Below are 21,304 nucleotides of genomic sequence, written 5' to 3'. Positions count from 1 at the left end.
CCCAGTGATGTGAAATCCATAGATTAGGGCCTAATGAATGTATTTCAATTGACAGGCAACAATCCTGTATCTCAGTAGACAAGTCAGATAACACCTGCCTAGTCAAATACTGGCTACACTGTTGTAAAACAGTTGTGATCATGTCAACACTGCACACGGCCCTATAGTAACTTCCTCTTCAACTACAATAACTGGATTTTCTATTTCTGTGTGCTGCTGCTGCACCTTTCTGTGTGTGCTGGTTTGCTACAACACCTCGCTTGTTTTAGCAAGGAGCAACAAAGTCTCATCACGTTGTTAAGAGTCATGTTTCCGCAGAAACGTACTCAACCGCACGGCTTTGCCGTCTTCAGTCTGATATTGTTATTGATATTGTACAGAAACAGTGTGTTCTTACCGTGCACAGCGAAGACGTTACAGTGATGGGCTCCATGTCGTGATGACTCCCTCTTCCCGCCCTTGATGAAGTGCAGCGCCGGCAGACTCGGTCTCCTCTGGTCCCCAACAAACTTCCCCGGCTGCTGCCCCATAAGGGCAGGGTGCCAGGCCGCAGCCGGGTATCCAAACTGGCCTCTCTCACCGCCTGGGTGTGGGGCACCTGGTGGGCAGGGGATGGAGAGCAGGCACCCCCTCCGTGGTGTGATTTCCCTCAGTCAGTTTGGCCTCTCCTGGTGCAGTTGATGACTGGAAAGTGGAGGAAGCGGTAGATGCTCACTTCTGCATCCCACCGCTAACACCAATCCAGGGGTTTTTAATGGAGGTCAATGCAATTGCGAATAGGCCGGCAGGTCCTTCTCACTGATTCCACCCTCTTGATCATGCATTGACTGCTTTGGTAGAGTCTTACTGTCAGATGAGATCTGGTCTCTAACGGCACTTGTGTGTTTTATTTAACAGAGGAAGGCAGTCACACAGGAGGATGCTGGAGGAGCCCCAATCAAGACACATTCATGATGAGCCAAGGCCTAATTATGATGACATACATTCATCCAGCATGAAATAGAACGACATGGTTGCTTTAAAAGTAAGGCGAAGTATAACAGCTGAGAAAACTTCCATCAAGATGAGGAATTGGACAGAGTTATAGAAAAGGCACAATAACTCCTAAATTTACTAGCTGCGCTGAGAAACCTCAGTTCCATATTTGGTCAAATGGTTAATTTAGTTAGCCTGTATCTGCCTGGCTCGGTAGCTAGCTCAGTAGACAAGTCAGATAACACCTGCCTAGTCAAATACTGGCTGCACTGTTGTAAAACAGTTGTAATCATGTCAATACTGCACACGGCCCTGTAACTTCCTCTTCAACTACAATAACTGGATTTGGATATTGAATTTCAAGGCAACAGCATGTATGCCATCTAATATGCCTTCTGATTGTGCCCTTTAGCAAACGTATTGATTTTCAGCACCATGCAATCCACTGATTTGACATGCCTGATTGTATATTTGACATTCATCTAACATTTTGCTGTCATCTGACCATCTCGCAGTGTTTTTTCAGGCCACAATTAGGCATGACAAAAGACACTAGCATGGGATAAAATGTGTTTGAGGACAAATCATAGGAAACTTAGCTAGCTGATAGCCTACTTGCTTTACCAGAAAGCTAATTTAAATGGTTTAAACACGCTCTGTATTTGAATAAAGTTTCTGACAACTGAACAATATGTTATTCAGTAGCTATGAAGATGCAAGAGTGGCAGTGCAACACTGTCTGTTGGAATGCTAGCTAGCTAACTAGCTTCAGCTAACGATGGAGCTAGCCTTACTGGCTAGATGGTGGTATGCAGCGCGAGACCCTGTTAATGCACATCGGAACAGTCAACCTGCTATTAACCAGTTCTAACTTCGGGCTGAGTACTTTTGTCGTCTCGTTTAAGTCAATATTGACAACATGAATACAGGTTTGGTGCAATGTGCAGTGTCACCCCCCAACCATTGGTATTCAATTCCTATTCAAACTTCGTGTCCACTCTTTCTGTCTTGAGGAGTTTCTCTCCCGTGCACCCCGACCCAGGCACTTTCACCAAGGCGCAGCCTCCAAACTTCTCGAGCCAGCCAGTGTGTTGCCAGGACGTTTTCGCAGCTCCTTCTCAACATGTGCAACAAACAAGCTCGTCGTTGCTATCTCCCTGGTTTCTAAACTTATTCATTACGCTTTCGATAAAATATTAACAATATACACCGGTCGGAAAGTCGTCGCTGAGGCCGCCATATTTCCGTACGCAAGGTGGTTTACAAAAATATGGGGTTGAGGATACGTTCTACGTCAGAGCATGCGTGCGTGACTAGCAGATGGGGCCCAGACAATCTCTTCTGTGATGGTTATGGGACATGACATACTGAATGTCCTATGTAAATGTAGCAAAAATCATAGACTGACATAAAAGGATTGCAAAGTATCAACTGTTGATCAATAGCAGTTTCACTAACGGTAAAGGGCAGGCAGTAAAGTTGCTTTCATGAACCAAAACGTTAGGAGGAAGGCTTTGCAAGCTGTTATGCATTTTCCTTCCCTATTTTGTATTTACTGACTTTAACTCATCTTTGGAAAATAGGAGTAAACAAAACAGAAAAATAATTAACACTTTTTTGGATGGACATTGGGAGGCGGTCTAAGATTCCTCCACAAGGATCTCTCATAACCTCAAAACATGTTCCCTCTAGGTAAAATAATCTAATTGGGAAACCTCTAAATAAAAACACTTCTTACAAGCATTATAAGAGCAAGGTTTCACACACTGATAGCTTGAGGCATTAGTAGCTTGGAGTATTTATTTCTCACAAGAGTAGTTATTCATACAAAAGTATGACACATTATCAACAGTCCTCTATTAGTTCTCTATAAAACAATCACAAAGAAATGAGGAACAGCTGGGTCCTTGGTTGCAGAATGCAGGAACGTTCTAATACAGTAAATCAATTACTATCCCTCTCCAGTATAGGTTTCTGTTTAGAAACATAGTTATAGTTTATATACTGAACAAAAATATAAATGCAAGAATTTCAAAGTTTTTACTGAGTTACAGTTCATATAAGGAAATAAGTCAATTGAAATAAATTCATTAGACCCTAATCTATGGATTTCAAGCCCGCTCAGACTATCCCACAGGTGAAGAAGCCGGATGTGGAGGTCGTGGGCTGGCGTGGTTACACGTGAGGCCGGTAGGACGTACTGCCAAATTCTCTAAAACGACGTTGGAGGCAGCTTATGGTAGAGAAATTAACATTCAATTATCTGGTAACAGCTTTGGTGGAGATTCCTGCAGTTAGCATGCCAATTGCATGCTCCCTCAAAACCTGAGACATCTGTAGCATTGTGTTGTGTGACAAAACTGCACATTTTAAAGTGGCCTTTTATTGTCCCCAGCACAAGGTGCACCTGTGTAATGATCATACTGTTTAATCAGCTTCTTGATATGCCACACCTGTCAGGTGGATGGATTATCTTGGCAAAGGAGAAATGCTCACATACAGGGATGTAAACAAATTTGTGCACAAAATTTGAGAGAAATAAGACTTGTGCGCATGAAAATTCTGGGATTTTTTTTTATTTCAGCTCATGAAACATGGGACCAACACTTTACATGTTGCGTTTATACTTTTGTTCAGTGTAGTTTGGTTAAATAAACTAAACAGCAGAGAAATACCTATCCTGGTCAAGCCAGAAGATTGTATCAAAAAGGGGATATACAGGTCACGGTATCTTCTGGTTGAGAGACGAGTTCAGACCTTGGGCTTAGGTTCAGTTCCCAATGTGGTTAAGGCCTTGATGCTTAAACTTGGAATGCAGGGAACACAAGCCTTCCATTGCGATAAGGAAGGTTGCATCTGATACTCTAACCCTCCTGTTCCACAAGTTTCTGACGTGTCATCATCACAATCTCCTCCATCACCTCTGGTTTTAAGATATCCTTGATCTAGAAAGAGAGAGAGACCGGTAACTCCATATGCTTTGTAAATCCTTTGAAGTCTGATGAAATGAGCTAAAAATGCAATATCATCATCAGGACTTGGATGGCTATAGATCATGTGTCATACAAAATGGCTTGCGTCGAGTCCCTTTTAAAATAATTATCTAATTGAGGCACAACTAATGGAAAGGTTTGCTTCCCTCAGATCCTTTTTCCATTACCTAGATCAGTATAGACATTGTTACCTGGTGTGGGAGTGATGACTCATAGCAGTAGAGCACACTGGTGTCGTACAGAAGCACCTTATGTGCCCCCAAGGCCAGCAAGCAGTTCCTCAACCGCGAGATCACCTCCCGATCTGAGAGAGAGACAGGCTGAGAGGGCGAGAGGTTACAGCATGGTGAAAAGGGGAAACAGAGAAGGGTTGGGGAGATAATAACAATCTATTAAAAGTCAAACCGTTATTAGTCTTGTTGAAAGATAAACACACATTTTAGTAGCACTTCATGGTATCTATATAGAGGTTGGATTCATTGTATTCGCGCTCGCAGCTGTGTGGCCCCAGGCAGCGCTGACCTCCAGACTGGTGTAGTATCCTCCTGCCTCCTCGTCCTGCTGTCCTGGGGTGGGGTACAGCCACACAAAGCCGTTGTTTCCCAGGATGATGGAGGCCCCACAAGGCAGGTTGTGGAAGTGGGTTTTCTGTCTCTTGATCAGAGAGGGAGATAGCTGCACAAGAACTCCTTGCCCCAGCTGATGTGATGTAGGTGCAAAGGAATAAGATATGAGGTAAATGGTTTACATTTTCAATCACTTAAAAAATGGTATTTACACAGAAAAAATAGAATAATCGTACCTTTCCATATTTTAAACTGCGGGTGTGAAGAGAGAGCGCTCCATCTGAGAAAACCGACTGTACCTCTGCCTGAGAGTAGACTTGGTCAAGGAGAATTTTGACCATAGTCATGTACAAAATAGAATGCATGATCAATGATAGTATGACACTTGCTGCTAGCAGATGGTAGCGCCAAAGAAAGGAATCTAAACATAATAAAGATTCCATGTAGAGTAGTTTGGAAGGTAGGATGGACATTACAAAGGCAAAAGGGCCCAGGTTGGTGATAAGGGTCAGAGGATACACTGATGAGGTCCCCCTCCTGAAGGTAGTCTCTCATGGTGAGCTCATCTTCTGCTGACCGTCTCCTCTAAGAAGGACAGATATAGAAAGATTGATTGATGGTAAGACCGAGACAGAGAATGTAAAAAAAATATCCAAAGAAATTTCACCAACAGTGTCAGCACTACTTGGTTGCACCAGGTGCTAAGAGGAACAAGCACACATTACCCAACCCCCAGATATTCATTTACATTTTAGTCATTTAGCAGACGCTCATACATGTTTTTTTTTCATTCTGGCCCCACGTGGGAAACAAACCCACATCCCTGCCGGCCAAACCCTCCCCTACCTTGGACGACGCTGGACCAATTGTGCGCCGCCCATGGGTCTCCCGGTCGCGGCCGGCTGCGACAGAGCCTGGACTCGAACCAGGATCTCTAGTGGCACAGCTAGCACTGCGATGCAGTGCCTTAGACCACTGCACCACTCGGGAGTCGGATATATGCTGTCCATTCCACTCACCAGCTCTCCCCCGGGCAGATTGACAGAGGACAGCAGCAACACAGAGTCCAGTCTGGAGTTGGTCTCCACCTTCCAGCGCTTCTGCTGCACCTACAAAACGGCAGACAAACACTAAGCTCCAACCAGGAGAAGCACGATCACCCCAGGACACTATTAGCTTTACTGACTGGGTCACCACCTCAAACAGAAACATACCTCTGTGATCCTCCCAACCACCACATCTCCAACCTCCCCGTTGAACCTGGGAATCAGAACAGATAAAGATGGCAAAAGTGATTAAAAGTTAAGGTTTTTTAGACAAACAGACTGTGATACAATAACAGCAGATGCTGCACAATGGAAAAGTTGTCTTAAACAGAGTCAGTAGCTAACCACTGGGGTAAATCTAAGCCTAGGATTAGACATTACTGTGGCACCTGGTCCACTTACCTGGTCTTGAGCGGCCTTACACAGATGAGCTTGTTCACCCTCTCCACCTCTCCAGCCACAGAGGCTGTTAGTTTTTCTTCATCCATGTAAGTCCCATGACCCCTAGAATGAAATGAATCTTTGGTCTAGTCATAACTCATTATATACCCACTTTCAATGTCCTGTATGCACGTAAGTTAGTGCCTGTCAACATAATTGGCAGATGTTCTATGATTCATTTAAGAGAAACTTGAAATTGTGCAGCAAATATTAACAATAATAAAGTGAATAGGTAAGCCTAACCTTAGCTACTTTACGAGTGACACTTGAAGAGTATTACACTATATATATAAAAGTATGTGGACACCCCTTTAAAGTAGAAGATTCAGCTATTTCAGCCACACCTGTTGCTGACAGCGGCTGTTCCATGATTTTGGAATGAGATGTTCGACGAGCAGGTGTCCACATACTTTTGGTTGTGTAGTGTATTTATGCACTAACAAGTGAGACCTGACATATCTAATCAATAGTTTCCTAGCTATATAAACTCAGCAAAAAAAGAAACGTCCCTTTTTCAGGACCCTGTCTTTCAAAGATAATTCGTAAAAATCCAAATAACTTCACAGATCATAATTGTAAAGGGTTTAAACACTGTTTCCCATGCTTGCTCAATGAACCATAAACAATTAATGAATATGCACCTGTGGAACGGTCGTTAAGACACTAACAGCTTACAGACGGTAGGCAATTAAGGTCACAGTGATGAAAACTTAGGACACTAAAGAGGCCTTTCTACTCATCTGCGTGAATGTGCCTTAGGCATGCTGCCTAAGGCACATCCCAGCGCTACAGGGAGACAGGACAGACAGCTGATCGTCCTCCACGTGTAACAACACCTGCACAGGATCGGTACATCCGAACATCACACCTGCGGGACAGGTACAAGATGGCAACAACAACTGCCCGAGTTACACCAGGAACGCACAATCCCTCCATCAGTGCTCAGACTGTCCGCAACAGGCTGAGAGAGGCTGGACTGAGGGCTTGTAGGCCTGTTGTAAGGCAGGACCTCACCAGACATCACCAGCAACAACGTCGCCTATGGGCACAAACCCACCGTCGCTTGACCAGACAGGACTGGCAAAAAGTGCTCTTCACTGACAAGTCGCAGTTTTGTCTCACCAGGGGTGATGGTCGGATTCGCGTTTATCGTCGAAGGAATGAGCATTACACCGGAGGCCTGTACTCTGGAGCGGGATCGATTTGGAGGTGGAGGGTCCGTCATGGTCTGGGGCGGTGTGTCACAGCATCATCGGACTGAGCTTGTCGTCATTGCAGGCAATCTCAACGCTGTGCGTTACAGGGAAGACATCATCCTCCCTCATGTGGTACCCTTCTTGCAGGCTCATCCTGACATGACCCTCCAGCATAACAATGCCACCAGCCATACTGCTCATTCTGTGCGTGATTTCCTGCAAGAGAGATATGTCAGTGTTCTGCCATGGCCAGCGAAGTGCCCGGATCTCAATCCCATTGAGCACGTCTGGGACCTGTTGGATCAGAGGGTGAGGGCTAGGGCCATTCCCCCCAGAAATGTCCAGGAACTTGCAGGTGCCTTGGTGGAAGAGTGGGGTAACATCTCACAGCAAGAACTGGCAAATCTGGTGCAGTCCATGAGGAGGAGATGCACTGCAGTACTTAATGCAGTCCCCCCCTTGTTCAGGGACACATTATTCCAGTTATGTTAGTCACATGTCTGTGGAACTTGTTCAGTTTATGTCTCTGTTGTTGAATCTTGTTATGTTCATACAAATATTTACACATGTTAAGTTTGCTGCAAATAAACGCAATTGAGAGTGAGAGGACGTTTCTTTTTTTGCTGAGTTTAGTTAGCTACCTATCTAAAGCAAAGAGGTAAACATGACGTGGATTAATATTGATTTAACGTTACAGTAACGAGATAAAGCTCAGATTCAAAATTGTATTAGATGGGAGCAGCATGTCGACAGACTGTTTACTTGTTATCGTGATGTTCATACAAGCTTGTAGACATACCTCATAAACCCTGTATCTGATGTGATCACATCACCGGGAACAACTAGATCTTTTCCATCCAAAGCAGACAGAGAGGATGATAACGATACTTGTTTCCGAATAGTTGGTAATCTCATGTCCGCAGCCATGCTTTCTGTCTTCTGTTCTGTAAACTCAAACGGCGCTTGTAATTGACGTCATCGGATACTTACATAATTTACCACTCATTGGAATTTACCAAAGCGGATTTCCAAAAAATCGAAATAATTTATAAATTTATAAATGATAAATTTATTTCACAATATTTCAAACTGCTTTGCAAAAAAACATAGTTTACGTAAGGATGCTGGAGTATATGTTTTGTGTCTCGCGCCATCAGGTGAACTTTAAGCGGTACTTCAACCCATCTAGACAATTTTTCATTCCTATTAGGTGTAAAAAGGGCACTAAATAAACAAACACAAAATCAGATATAAAAACAATAAATGTATTATTTGTATGTATTCTTCAAAACCAATGTTAACCCTAGTCACTGTAATTTATGACTATCCCATAAACTAGAATCTCATTCTAGTTCTGTGGAATAGCCTCCCACTGGGCACAGACGTCATTTCAACGTCTAGTTTTGATTGACATTTGGTTGAGTCAACAAACGTGAAATAAACAAACAAGAAAAATCACCATGTCTTTGGATTTAGGTTTAAAGTAGCCTGGACAGCCGCTAGTCCGCGCTATTCTCCAATGGCAAACGACACCATCAGGCGGCAGCAAGGTTAATAGTTGGGTGAAAAAATAGGAAATTCCTTTACGTTGATGACTTTTGCAAATCCCAATCAGTTTTCCACTTTGATTTAACGTCATCACATTAATTAATTTTTTTATGACGTGGACAACGTTGATTCAACCAGATTTTGCCCAGTGGGCTTTAGCTACATCATAATTAAAATTCCACGGGAAACAGAACCAAACATGCTTATTTTTCAGCAGAAACATTTACATTCATAACACAATTTTGCTAAGTAGGCTTAAGTCGTGTAAAATGAATTCCAATGTCTCCAATTCCAAAAACTCTGGCAGAGAGTGAGTGTATGAAGGCCAACTGCAAGCCACGGTGGTGTTTAAACTCAAAACACGCTGGCAACGTCTGTTTGAGACAAGTAAGTGTCAGAGTGATCAATAAGACGTTTTTGAATAAAAAGGAATATAAAATGTGAAACATGTTTTGGTTTGTTAATTACACGTTTCTCTGCCATTCATTACCAGGTCAGATAGCATCTCCAAACTGGCCTACTAGTCCTGATGGAGTTTCTAGTGTAGCAAGAAATTCGTTGGTGGGTGGCCCTGCAGAAATTTGAGGCAACTTCCTGCAAATGTACACATTTAGCCTTGGGGCAAAGAGAACAATTTGCTGTTTTATAGCTAATCTCATGCTATTCTACACATTTTGCTATTAGGCTAAGAGAAAATGTTGCTGTTTTAAAGCAAATTTCCAGCAATTCTACACATTTTCCATGGGCAGGGGAAAGTGTGCAGTTTTATAGCTAATCTCATGCAATTCTACACATTTTGCAATGAGGCTGAGAGAAGATTTTGCCAATGCAGCTGCCTCTGTCCCAGCCGCCTCCTCCCTGCGGCTACTGTCTCCAGCCCCTCTGTTACTGCTACACTGGACCCAATGCCTCAGCATGGCGCCAATATGGGGAACACCCCAGACAAAGCTTGTCTTTCTGCTGTGTTGATGTCATTTTGTTGGAATATTCTGTCTGTCTTATTTGTACTTATCTTGTGGAATTCAGTATTGCTGTTAGGCGTGACCATATTGTGCCTCTCTCTGCACTGTCTAACAGTTTCTTCCTCTTGATTGACAGCTGGGAGCTTGGCTCCAGCTGCAGTTGGGAGCTCTGGAGTCAGGAGACCCAGGGAGAGTTCTGGGCCCGTATCCACAAAGCGTCTCAGAGTAGGAGTGCTGATCATGGATCAGTTTAGCCTTTTAAATCATAATTAATAATATTATATGGACAGATCCGAGGTCAGCCCTCCTACACTGAGACGCTTTGTGGTACGATCCCTGTGCCCAGGTCGAGGGCTCTTGTTCAGGCCAGTGCCATCCACTCCAGGATATTCCAACGCCACAAGGCCTCCAGGCCTTATCTCATTGAAGAGGGACTAAGGCTCCAGCGTGCCTCCAGATGGAATCACTCAGGTAAGAAAACACATTTTGATATGTATGTAGATTATAACACTGCCGGATGTGGCTCCCTACCATTGCCTCCCTCCAGATGCACCTCATCCACAGTCCATGCAGTCTCCACTACAGGTTCCTCCAACATGTGAACAGGGAAATCACGATTAACGTTGCCCAGGTATGATGAGATCATCTTATTCACCCCTCACCAGGGACTCAACACTGCCAGGGAGTCGAAACACATACACCCGTCCACAGGGAGTCCCTGCCTCTCGCAGGAGACCCAGGGAGGAAGATGAAAATCACCAACTTGCTAAGAGACGCACGGAGTAGGGAGGAGCTACTGTCCTCCCAAATAAATATTATTATTGCTCCATTATACACTATATATACAAAAGTATGTGGACAGCCCTTTACATTTGTGGATTCGGCTATTTCAGCCACACCCGTTGCTGACAGGTGTATAAAATCGAGCACACAGCCATTCAATCTCCATAGACAAACATTGGCAGTAGAATGGCCTTACTGAAGAGCTCAGTGACTTTCAACATGGCACCGTCATAGGATGCCACCTTTCCAACAAGTTAGTTCATCAAATAGAGCTGCCCCGGTCAACTGTAAGTGCTGTTATTGTGAAGTGGAAACGTTTAGGAGCAACAACAGCTCAGCCACGAAATGGTAGGCCACACAAGCTCACAGAACGGGACCGCTGAATGCTGAAGCGTGTAGCGCGTAAAAATAATCTGTCCTCGGTTGCAACACTCTCACTACCGAGTTCAAAACTGCCTCTGGAAGCAACGTCAGCACAATAAATGTTCGTCAGGAGCTTCATGAAGTGGGTTTCCATGGCCGAGCAGCCGCTCACAAGCCTAAGATCACCATGCGCAATGCCAAGCGTCGGCTGGAGTGGTGTAAAGCTCGTCGCCACTGGACTCTGGAGCATTGGAAACGCGTTCTCTGGAGTGAGGAATCACGCTTTACCATCTGGCAGTTTGACGGACAAATATGGGTTTGGTGGATGCCAGGAGAACGCTGCCTGCCCAAATGCACAGTGCCAACTGTATAGTTTGGTGGAGGAGGAATAATGGTCTGGGAGCAAGTCCCTGCAGCAATGTTCCAACATCTAGTGGAAAGCCTTCCCAGAAGAGTGGAGGCTGTTATAGCAGCAAAAGGGGGACCAACTCCATATTAATGCCCATGATTTTGGAATGAGATGTTCGACGAGCAGGTGTCCACATACTTTTGGTCATGTAGTGTATCTGCTCGTGTGCTTTTAATGTTTGTTTATTGCTTCCTTCACACCTAATAAACATTCCCAACATGCTAGGAGGCTTCATAGTAGGCTACCAAAAGGTCCAAAGTAAAAACCACTACGCAGACTTGTTAATATCATTATTTATTTAGAATATAAGGAAAGCGCATATGTATTTACATTCACATACAGTTCAGAATTACACAATGCTTTACATGAATATACAGAAATAAAGTGTCTATTACACAGTGTCAAATTTTGATAGGGCTGAAATGAATGTACACTGCTGCTCTCCTATTTCTGCACACTGTACATTTCATTTGAATTCTCCTTTGTTACTTTACTACATAAAAAAAAACATTTTAGTCATTTAGCAGATGCTCTTATCCAGAGCGACTTACAGTTAGTGAGTGCATACATTTTCATACTGGCCCCCCGTGGGAATCGAACCCACAACCCTGGCGTTGGAAGCGCCATGCTCTACCAACTGAGCTACACAGGGCTTACTATTCAAGCAACCTTCTCCCTGAGTTGGTAGGGCTACGATGACAGGATGTAGAGTGAGGATAATTTAATTAATGACGGAACCACCCAAAAACTAAATCCGTTATGGTAAAACATAATTATCTGAAATACAGAGTACTTGTCTTGACCAATGTAATTATTTACTAGAATAGAAAACTATTTCCTTTGGTCTGCTGCGTTCTCGCAATACTGTTTATAGTATACAAACAAAGAGAAACGGATAGTTACTCTCAAAATACTCTTGAAACCAACATTCAGTCCTTTGTTCAGGTTCTTTGTGCAGGCACTAGTAGAACAGTTTGACCCTCTACATGAGACCTTTATTGTGAGAATTACAAACATAATATCCAGTAAATCTAAGCAGACTACATTGTAAATAAGGCAACCAGTAAAAAGTATTTAAGAATGGCTGTACCATCAGTTCAACCCACCAGACATACACCCAGTTATCCTCTCTGGCCCAACACAAAGTTATAGCAATGCCAGACACACGAGCAAACAGTGGCTGCCCATCCTCTGAGAATGAGAGAGAGCGCAACCTGTGACCCAGGTGTGCATGGGTAAAGTGCAGTTTGCATTAGCAAGTGTCTCTCTCTCCTCTCTACTATCATAGCACCATGGTGGGGATGTGGTGAACCAGGGGGACCTGCTGTTGGGACAGGCTGCTGATCGGTGGGGGAGATGGTGAGACTTGGGAGGCAGTGTCTGCGCCCGCCGCCCCTGGTCTGTGCCTGGCACTCTTCTGGTGTGCCCGCAGCCCTGCCAGTTGGGAGTAGGCGCTCTGGCACACGTGGCACTTGTAGGGGCGCTCTCCGGTGTGCAGTCGCACGTGGTTGCGCAGGGTGGACGACTGGCTGAAGCGGCGGTTGCAGAAGCGGCAGACGAAGGGCTTGTCCAGGGTGTGGATGCGCATGTGGGAGCGCAGGTTGCTACGCGAGTTGAAGCCTCGGTGGCAGATGACGCAGCGCATGCGGCTGGTCGCAGACGAGGAAGAGGATGATGAGGGGGAGCAAGATGAAGAGCCGTCACAGGAGTGAGAGTCCTCTGTCAGGGGAAAGGAGAAGCAGAGAGACGGAGTTGTTTGATTCACAAACTAATGTGACTGACATATCTATTGTCGATTTCAACATGGGATAGAATCGGTGTATTTTCAGTACTTTGCAATAAATCAGAGTGATGTAAATCTGTTGGCTGCAGCAGAGCCCATAACCAGACAAAGGAGCCTGAGTCAGATAGTTATCTGGTTGTCTAAATACTCAATAGGCCCAAACAGTATATCCACAGCCACATTAACCAGCACTAAAGAGGTAATGAGTGGCTGCCCTAATGACAGTCTTTCTCTGTTTGATGATTTTGATAGTCATCAGAACCTCATCCCCCCTCACCTCCCCTCCCTCCCGCCCGCTCTCTCCCTCTCTCTCTATAGCCTGAGGGAAAAGAGTCTCACCATTCCAGCTCTTTCTCTGATGCTCCTCCTCAGTACCGGGAACGCCGGGAATACCAAGGAAGGTGTTGTGGGAGTTTCCATACCACACCAGCAGCTCCTGGTCTGGAGGGATAGTCTGTAGAGAGCAGGAGAGGGAAAATGTTAAAAACGAACAGGAGGTGGTAACTATACCTGTGGAGATTATTTGTTTCCGATCATGCTCTCCGCCAACCTTGCTTTACACATCAAGAGTCACAGTTCTCTTTTCAGCCAGAAGGTTGCGCTGTTCAGCAGCTGACAATAGGTTGCCCTTACTTCTATATAGGTTACGGGAAATTCAAGACTTAAACAGTCAGTCTATGGATTTGACACCAACAAAAGCCACCTACAAACGAATGGGCTTAACTGCAGAACTTGTCATTATTTCAGCCACAATAAAACGCTGACATGTCAGAGGCTTCATGTCAGTTTGGAGTGACAGTATCTGGCTTGGTTCTCACCCCTGCAGCTCTGTAGAAGATGCTGCTGCCGATCTGCACCACCTCCAGGTTCTGCTCCTGTTCGTTGCGGGCACACTTGATATAGGTCATCCAGCTGCGATGGTCCTCCTGGCTGGCATCGATGAAGTAGCGCACCGTGCCATCCTCGTTGAACACCTATAAGAACAACAGCAAGATCTTAAGAGTCTGGTACAATGTCATTGCAAGTCATTATTATTGTATATGTTGACATATAGCTTCTTATACATACAGCTGGTGAACAAGACAGATTATGCCGCCCTTAAACCTGTGCTTCCTCCACAAAAACATGGCATACACAGAGATTCATTGCTGCCTTGCTTCCATTATTCCCCTGCCTAATTGTTAAAGCAGTCCACATAGCTGCCCAGCTGATTCTCACCTCCCACATGAGGTTGTTGTTCTTGAGCAGGTCTACGTGTTCAGGGGAGATTACCCTGCCAGTGAACGGACCCATCTCTGTGCCCGCCTTGATCCAGGTCTTAGAGAAAATGCCCAGGCCCTCGCCAGGGATAGAGCTCTGGGCAATGATCACCTCACTGGGTAGCACCAGGCTGGAGAGCTTCTGGACCTCTGCAGGGAAGGGAAAAATAGGTTATTTTACTGCTGTGTACAATTCATAAAAGCTGTGAATTTCGTCAATCCATCCATGCATGAATGAGAAATGCATGAAATAGTACCCAAGCTAAACAATTTGCCTAAAAGACATTGAGGATAGGAGTGGTTTAAGTCAGGCATTGTGTATTAGTGCTAATATTATTACATGTCCTTTAAATAAAGCCCAAAAAGCAAAATGGTTGATATATATAATATACATATTTCGAATAAAAGATTCACCAAATATGATGCTTTGCTTTCGAATAAAAGATTCACCAAATATGATGCTTTGTTAACCTTTTGATAAAACTTTACGAATTGGAAAATCTTAAACATAGGTGGTCTTAAATAATATTTATACTCCTCACGAATTAGGTTTAACATTTGGTAATTGCCAACACAGCAAATAGATTGCATCTTATTTTGGTCACGAAATATTAAGCAACATCAAATCCACCGTTTAATTGATTAAATGGATTAATTGAAAGTTTGTTGAAAAGAAGAAGAAAAACTCGGAAAGCATTTATCCTCATTCAAAACGTAAACAATTTAACTCTTGGGATTATTTAATGTCAGAATAAAAGAAAATGTATTTAAATATGCGAAAAGACTGCCGAATAGAGGTTAAATTGTCTTCTATTGCTCAGGGTCCAGCAATTGGTCATGCTTCAGATGCGATATTCATTATACCCTACTGAAAGAAACGGCTAATTCCAAATTCATTATCATTTTAAGAGCTTTGTAGCAATACATTTGCGCTGAATTAAATGAGGACTTGTTTAAAAGACCCAGAAATTTCTCAAACAAAAAAATGGAAAGGCGATTAGATGGTTGACATGGTATGAATGGCAATAGATTTAGCCTTCACGGCGCATTATCTGGGGAACATAAAGAGAAAAGCATCGGAGCCCCATAGCTGCCAAAGGAGGAAAATAGACTGTCGGGAGATTGATGAATGCCGGGACATCAAAGAAAGGGAACCTTTCTCTCCCCTCGGTTTAAGTGGAAACTTTCTCAGGTCAAGCACAAAGTTAACCAAATGAATGTAATACCCTTCTCAGCAACAGTTACACGCCTAACACGCTTCTAAATGCAAGGTCTCAAAGCACTAAATTAGCTAATGCGTTAAATGGGTGGAAATAAAAGGGACAATGAAGGAAAATACAGGAGAACAGTAGGCCTAATGAGAAAGTCACAGAGACCTTGGGAAGAAATCTAGAACAGAGGAGTGAACGTTCCCACTTTTTTGGTTCACTCTCAATGACATGCATGATGAGACCTCACTAAGGTTATTTTTGATGAATAAATTCTAACCAAAGGCCTATTTTACGCTTTTTAGTAAATTGTCAAGAGGGTCCTTTTCTTGCCATAGGCTAATAACAGAGAGAAATTGTGAAATAAAAAAAGAAAACCTAGGCCATTTTTGTTTTAGATAAGACTCTGGTCTCTTGGACCTCCCACCCCCAGCTCAGCCCATTCCAAGCTCTTCTCTGTCCTGGCACCCCAATGAAGCTAGGACAGCAGAGTCCCTGCCCATCTTCCGAAATCACCTGAAACCCTACCTCTTCAAATAGTATCTTAAGTAATCCCCCTCCTCCCCCCAAATAAATACAAATAAAATAAAAACTTTCCTGAACCAACATTTGCATGGGGCAACTTACCTCCGGCAAAGGACTGCGCGAGGACCTCAGCGGTGAAGGCTGTCTTAGGACTGATGCTACTCTGCCTCTCCTCCATCAGATGCTCCCCGATCACATTTCTCCACCGTCCATACAAGAAACTGTGCAGAATGTCGGAGGTGATGATATCAGACAAGGACCGACTCTGACATTTAAATCCAGAATTTAGGGCTAAAGCCTCTGCGGGTAATACCGAGCCCATCTCGCAAACTACTGCAAACCGTGATGGGTGGAAAATGCTCCGTCCCCTCGCAGTGAGGGTCCTCTTTATACAGTAGGCTACGTGGCTGGTCTGACCCCTCTCTAATTAGCTATTAATGACACTCCCCTTTTGGTATGGACCATCTCCAGCAAAAGAAAAGCCGCTTATATTAGGCGGTCCTCCCCTTTCAGAGAGAGAGAGAGAGAGAGAGAGAAAGAGCGAGAGACGGAGGGCGGGTGTGTGTGAGAGTGACAGAATTGAATTGAAATAGTGAGTAAGTGAAATGGAGAGGGACAAGTAGCCGAGGCTACTCAACAATATTAATGGATTATCTCTCTACTGCACACATGCACATTTTTGTGCGCATCTGATGGTAAATAGGCCTAAACGAAGAAAAATCATTTAGGGAAGTATCACACATTTTGTTTCAGTCACTGACAATTATTCAACATCCCTTCACACACCAACCAGATACCATTTTTCTTCATTAGAGATGTCCAACACTGCCTTCCATAAAACTCATTCCAAAAAAACAACCTCGTCGACAGCTTAGCACTAGATTTAGTCGAATATACAAATCGACATATAAAATCAACATTGTTATGTTACTTAGGGTCTATTAATACAATTGGAACATGTATAACATATCATAGCCTAGATCAAATGTCTCCTATAAAATACGACTAAAAATGCAAGAATCATGTTTTTATATTCCATTCAAATGGGTTATAGCATAATTCAGGTATTGAGTCCCACGTTTATTTAACAGAATGAAAATGCTGTCAACATTAAACTGGTTCAACAATTAGTTAAAACGTTTGTCATCAAAATTAGGTCATTGGGTCTGGGAGTTGCTTAAACGTTATTTCTCAGGCATTCTGTATTCACGTGGTCGGCAATAAACAATTTCTTCCAGGGAGTTGTAGTGCGGGAATAATGGAATAGAAACAAGCTTAACGTGCTTTCCGCATTGTCCCAATGCAAAGCTGCTTTGACGTGGTTCACTTCTCTAGCCCTTGTTGAAGTAAGCGGTTTAATATTCATGGATGTTCATAGCCCTTCAGTATATTGTGACAGCATTTAGATGAGTATATACAGCCCCTTTCTTCTCAATAGCCACAGGTCTGTTTTTTCCTCTATTTTTCGGCCTTTATGGACTGGGGGTAAATGAGCAGTTTTCCTTCTCTTCCAGCAGAGAGAACATCTTTATGCCGTCCCCGGCTCTCTCCAAGTAATGTCAGGAGGCTGAAAAGCGCTGCAAATCAATAGTTCATGGTGTTTTGAGGGCATTTTGACACCCATGCACTCCGCCTTTCTTTCCAACAACTACAACGGGATGGTCCGAAAAGCTGGGCAAGTTGGGCTCTGACGAATGTGGACTCAAATGGAAAATATATGGATTCTAAATTGAACGGGGTGTTTTGAACGCAGATATAGTGAAAAGGTGAGTCACCCGGCACGAAAAAAGATTGTGAAAACAGCTGCTTTTTAGGAGGGGCCCACTCCTACATTTGTCTCTTTTCCCAAATGAAATTTCCCCCCTCTCTGAATAGGATTCGTTCTCAGATTTATTTACATTTAATGCATTTCGGCATATTACACTAAGAGGCTTCAGGTTTGAGTTAAATGGCAGGGCCAGGGGGTAGGGACCATTCTTTATTAAAGAGGAATTACATTAATTGAAATGGGGTAAGGCATGGATTTGATTTGCTTATCTACGCATTAACCTTTTATTTTTATGTCTGGTAAAGCTATGGACACATCAAGAGCAGCCAATCACCCTGCTCAATCATATTGAAAAACAATTTAGGCCACTATTTGTTCATTTAAAGTGTATGAATTAAACAATAGCCTTTAAATAGGCTATACATTTCCTTCCAATATTTAGCCAACATTTTGAAGGGAGAAATATCAAAGTAGTTGTATGAAATAAAACTCAGGATTTCAGATTAATCTTCTAGGCCTACAACAACTAAAAGGTTCTTATAGGCTATTGCTATAAATTATGATATATATATATATTTTTAAAGGGTGCAATATCATTCAAACACACTGTATAGGTTATTGATAATGATTCATAACGGCAGACATGAGTTGGGCTAAAAACATAGAGTAGGCCTTTTTATAATTCCATTTAAAACGACTCATTTTACTTCAATAATCAATCTATAGCTGAAAAGAAAAATATTGTACATATGTTACTTTAATATTTCATGTCACTTCAATGCTTTCACCCCTGAAAAAAGACCATGCACCTAATACCCCTAATTGTCTCAAGAACTCTAAATCAGCGTTTCCTAACGGTTTTAAAATCATTTTTCTTTACAGACAACATCCTCTCCTTAAAACAGTCCTACAAAATACAATAACCGTTACCCATGCATCCATGCTATATTACGAGCATTCAACATTAAAGTGCGCTGAATAAATCATATTAAAAACACTAAGCTCTTTTTAGACATTAACCAACACAAACATTCCCAACCAGAAGACAAATTGCCATCAGTTCCAACGCTGAATCATTCCTTCTACAAACTATAACCTCAAAATAACATCAGCTGAGAGGTACTGGCAGACTGGGCTCCTCCTTGGAAAGAGATTATTAGATATCCAAGCGTGGTGGAAACAGTAGAACAGCTTATCTGCAGGAAAGGTGAGAGAGGTCCCTCCCTTAAGGGGTTTGTTTCCCTGGAATGGGACAGTACACCTGCTTAACGAAACTGGAGCTTAAGAGGGGGGGGGGGGGGGGGGGGGGGGCAAAGAGGAGGAATGCAGATGTGTGTGAGTGAGAGAGTGCTGAGTGAGAGAGAGAGACCCCCCCCCTCCCTCAGATCCTCAGTAACAATTATAACCAATCAAGTATCAAAGAAGCCTTGATGATACTGCTATTATAGTTAACACACTTATTGTTAAAATGGCCAAACATATTATAGCAACCATAATAAAAGGCTTGCATTTCATTAAATCATTTTCTCACACTGTTGATTTACTCAGACCGGTGAAAACAGAGATTACACCATATGTAATTGAATACATTTTTTTATGGACAGCCCTGCATAAACAAATCAATAAAGCCTATTGAATAAACTATTCATTGCTGTACAGGGCAGCTATTCAGGACCAACACTGTGAACATTGAATGAGCCATAATACATAGACACTGTAGTGTCCACATCGCATTCGACCCTCACAGCCTACACCCAAAACCCAGCATATACAGTTAGTGATAATACTAGGGATTAGGTTTTATATACAGCAGCGTAGAGACCCTATTCAAAATGAATGGTCCCCCCATTCATAATCATGCTCTCAACCCCAATCCGCTGGAGATCTGGAATACTAAATTCTGACGCCTTCACAATGGACCACCAGGCCAGGGACTGTCCGCAGGGGCGTCATATTAAAAAGCAAGAGGATCCAAATCGAGGGCTGGATTTGGAAACAGCTGCACAGTATCAATGGGGGGTGAACAGGGCCAGGGCAGAGCAGGGTCCACTATGGCAGAGGCCCCCCGCGGAGTGCAAAGAGGTGGGATGACAAAGATACTCAATAACGGTGCGCTGGGGACACCCTTTTGGACAGGTCCCAAAGGGAGGTAACATATGAGGAGTTGGAGACTAAAGCAAAGAATAAGGAAGATTATGAAGAAAAAAATGGTGATCCAAGAATATGCTCAGCCTACGCATAAAAACGACTTGAGTGCACCACAACATTCAGACTTGTATTGTCCGGTTTCGTTATTAAATGGGAATTCTTAAGCTTTGCTATAGAACATATCCAAACTGAGCTATGGGAGAACTGCAGGAAAATTCCACTTCAAGTGTTTTACCATACCTGAAAACATTGTCCAGCCTTTCTCTGCCTCTCCTGGTCTGGAAGCATTGGTATGTGAAGCACTGTCCCAATCACATCTCATAAACTAGAAGAGCCTATAGAAGAACAGACACTCGGGTTGAAAGAAAATAGCATGTGCTCATCTGTCCACATAAGGAACAAGATCCCTTGCAGTGATGATGCATTAAAATGGGCTAAACAGCAGAACTCATCAATGAACCCCCTTTCCCAGATATTGGGATTGCTTTAAATAGCCAATAGGTTTTTGAAAATAATTCAGAAAAAAAGACACCTTTTATCTGGGTTTATGGGAACCCTTATGGCTAAAATATACAAGTGTATCTGTATTTTAAAAATCCACTTAGAAGACACTCCCTCTTACAGTGCTACATTTTAGGGCCGGGACGATACCAGTATCGCGATACTCATTATCGTGGCAAGGAAACCAAACACGAAGCAGATTTAACTTTAGGAAAACAGCCCTAATGTTGGAAACAAACATGTCATCAAAAGTTGCTTTTATTTATTTTCCAAGCTATAGCATACACTAGTTACATACAGGTTTTTAAAGGACAAAAGAGTTGTCTGCTTCGTGTTTTCATTTTTGCCATGGAAAACAGTGATACAGACCTATTAAAATATTTTTTTTTGTCCACTCTCACTTAAGGAACTTGTAGTTCATTGTGGGTTAATGACTTGCCTGCTGTTGATTTTGAATGTTATGAGCAATGAATACCTATTAGAAGTGATGGACAGTGGACTTGAGTCAAATTGATATTTCAATGCCAATACACCCAAAGCCTTCAGAATTCATCCACTCAATTTAGCAATCCCATCCGGCCTTTTTCAGTCATCAGATATGGGGAAAAACATATGGGAACTCACGGTAGTTACATTTAGTGAGGGGTTGTATATAAATGAAATTAAGACGTCAATTTAAGTCCCTTTTTCAAACGTATTCTATACATGACAACTAAGACACACACTATTGGTATTCTGAACGGTCACCAGGGAATGTTTTGTGACTTAATTCAATCATGGCACATATAGTAACAGTAATTGGGTAAGCTCTTCTCCCTTACAGTCAGTAA

General features: G+C 43.0%; 2 protein-coding genes across 2 annotated transcripts; both read right to left on the bottom strand.

Moving 5' to 3' along the window:
• Positions 1–2,762: 2,762 nt before the first annotated feature.
• Positions 2,763–8,173, bottom strand: LOC311127259 (exosome complex component RRP4-like). The gene is made up of 9 exons (XM_084159062.1): positions 8,017–8,173; positions 5,983–6,084; positions 5,749–5,794; positions 5,554–5,643; positions 5,054–5,119; positions 4,771–4,839; positions 4,491–4,667; positions 4,160–4,288; positions 2,763–3,920 (listed from the first exon to the last, which is right to left on the bottom strand). Exons 1-9 carry the CDS (start codon positions 8,142–8,144, stop codon positions 3,840–3,842), a joined length of 888 nt encoding a protein of 295 aa, XP_084015188.1. The 5' UTR covers positions 8,145–8,173; the 3' UTR covers positions 2,763–3,839.
• Positions 8,174–12,564: 4,391 nt separating this feature from the next.
• LOC311127130 (PR domain zinc finger protein 12-like) lies at positions 12,565–16,379 on the bottom strand (the record flags this gene model as incomplete). The annotated part of the gene is made up of 5 exons (XM_084158894.1): positions 12,565–13,001; positions 13,405–13,519; positions 13,884–14,039; positions 14,284–14,474; positions 16,160–16,379. 5 exons carry the CDS (start codon positions 16,377–16,379, stop codon positions 12,565–12,567), a joined length of 1,119 nt encoding a protein of 372 aa, XP_084015020.1.
• Positions 16,380–21,304: the final 4,925 nt, after the last annotated feature.

The sequence above is a fragment of the Coregonus lavaretus genome (genome assembly GCF_964263955.1).
Source record: "Coregonus lavaretus genome assembly, chromosome: 4".
NCBI classification, from domain to species: domain Eukaryota; kingdom Metazoa; phylum Chordata; class Actinopteri; order Salmoniformes; family Salmonidae; genus Coregonus; species Coregonus lavaretus.
This window is presented reverse-complemented; position numbering and strand designations above follow the sequence as displayed.

Bases quoted from the DNA above. Each gene is read 5' to 3' on its own strand.
- LOC311127259 (XM_084159062.1), bottom strand. From the start codon at position 8,144: ATGGCTGCGGACATGAGATTACCAACTATTCGGAAACAAGTATCGTTA. The intron at 5,795-5,982 runs GTAAGTGGACCA...TCTGATTCCCAG, and splicing joins GTAAGGCCGCTCAAGACCAG to GTTCAACGGGGAGGTTGGAG. The intron at 4,840-5,053 runs GTATCCTCTGAC...GTCTACTCTCAG, and splicing joins AGGAGGGGGACCTCATCAGT to GCAGAGGTACAGTCGGTTTT.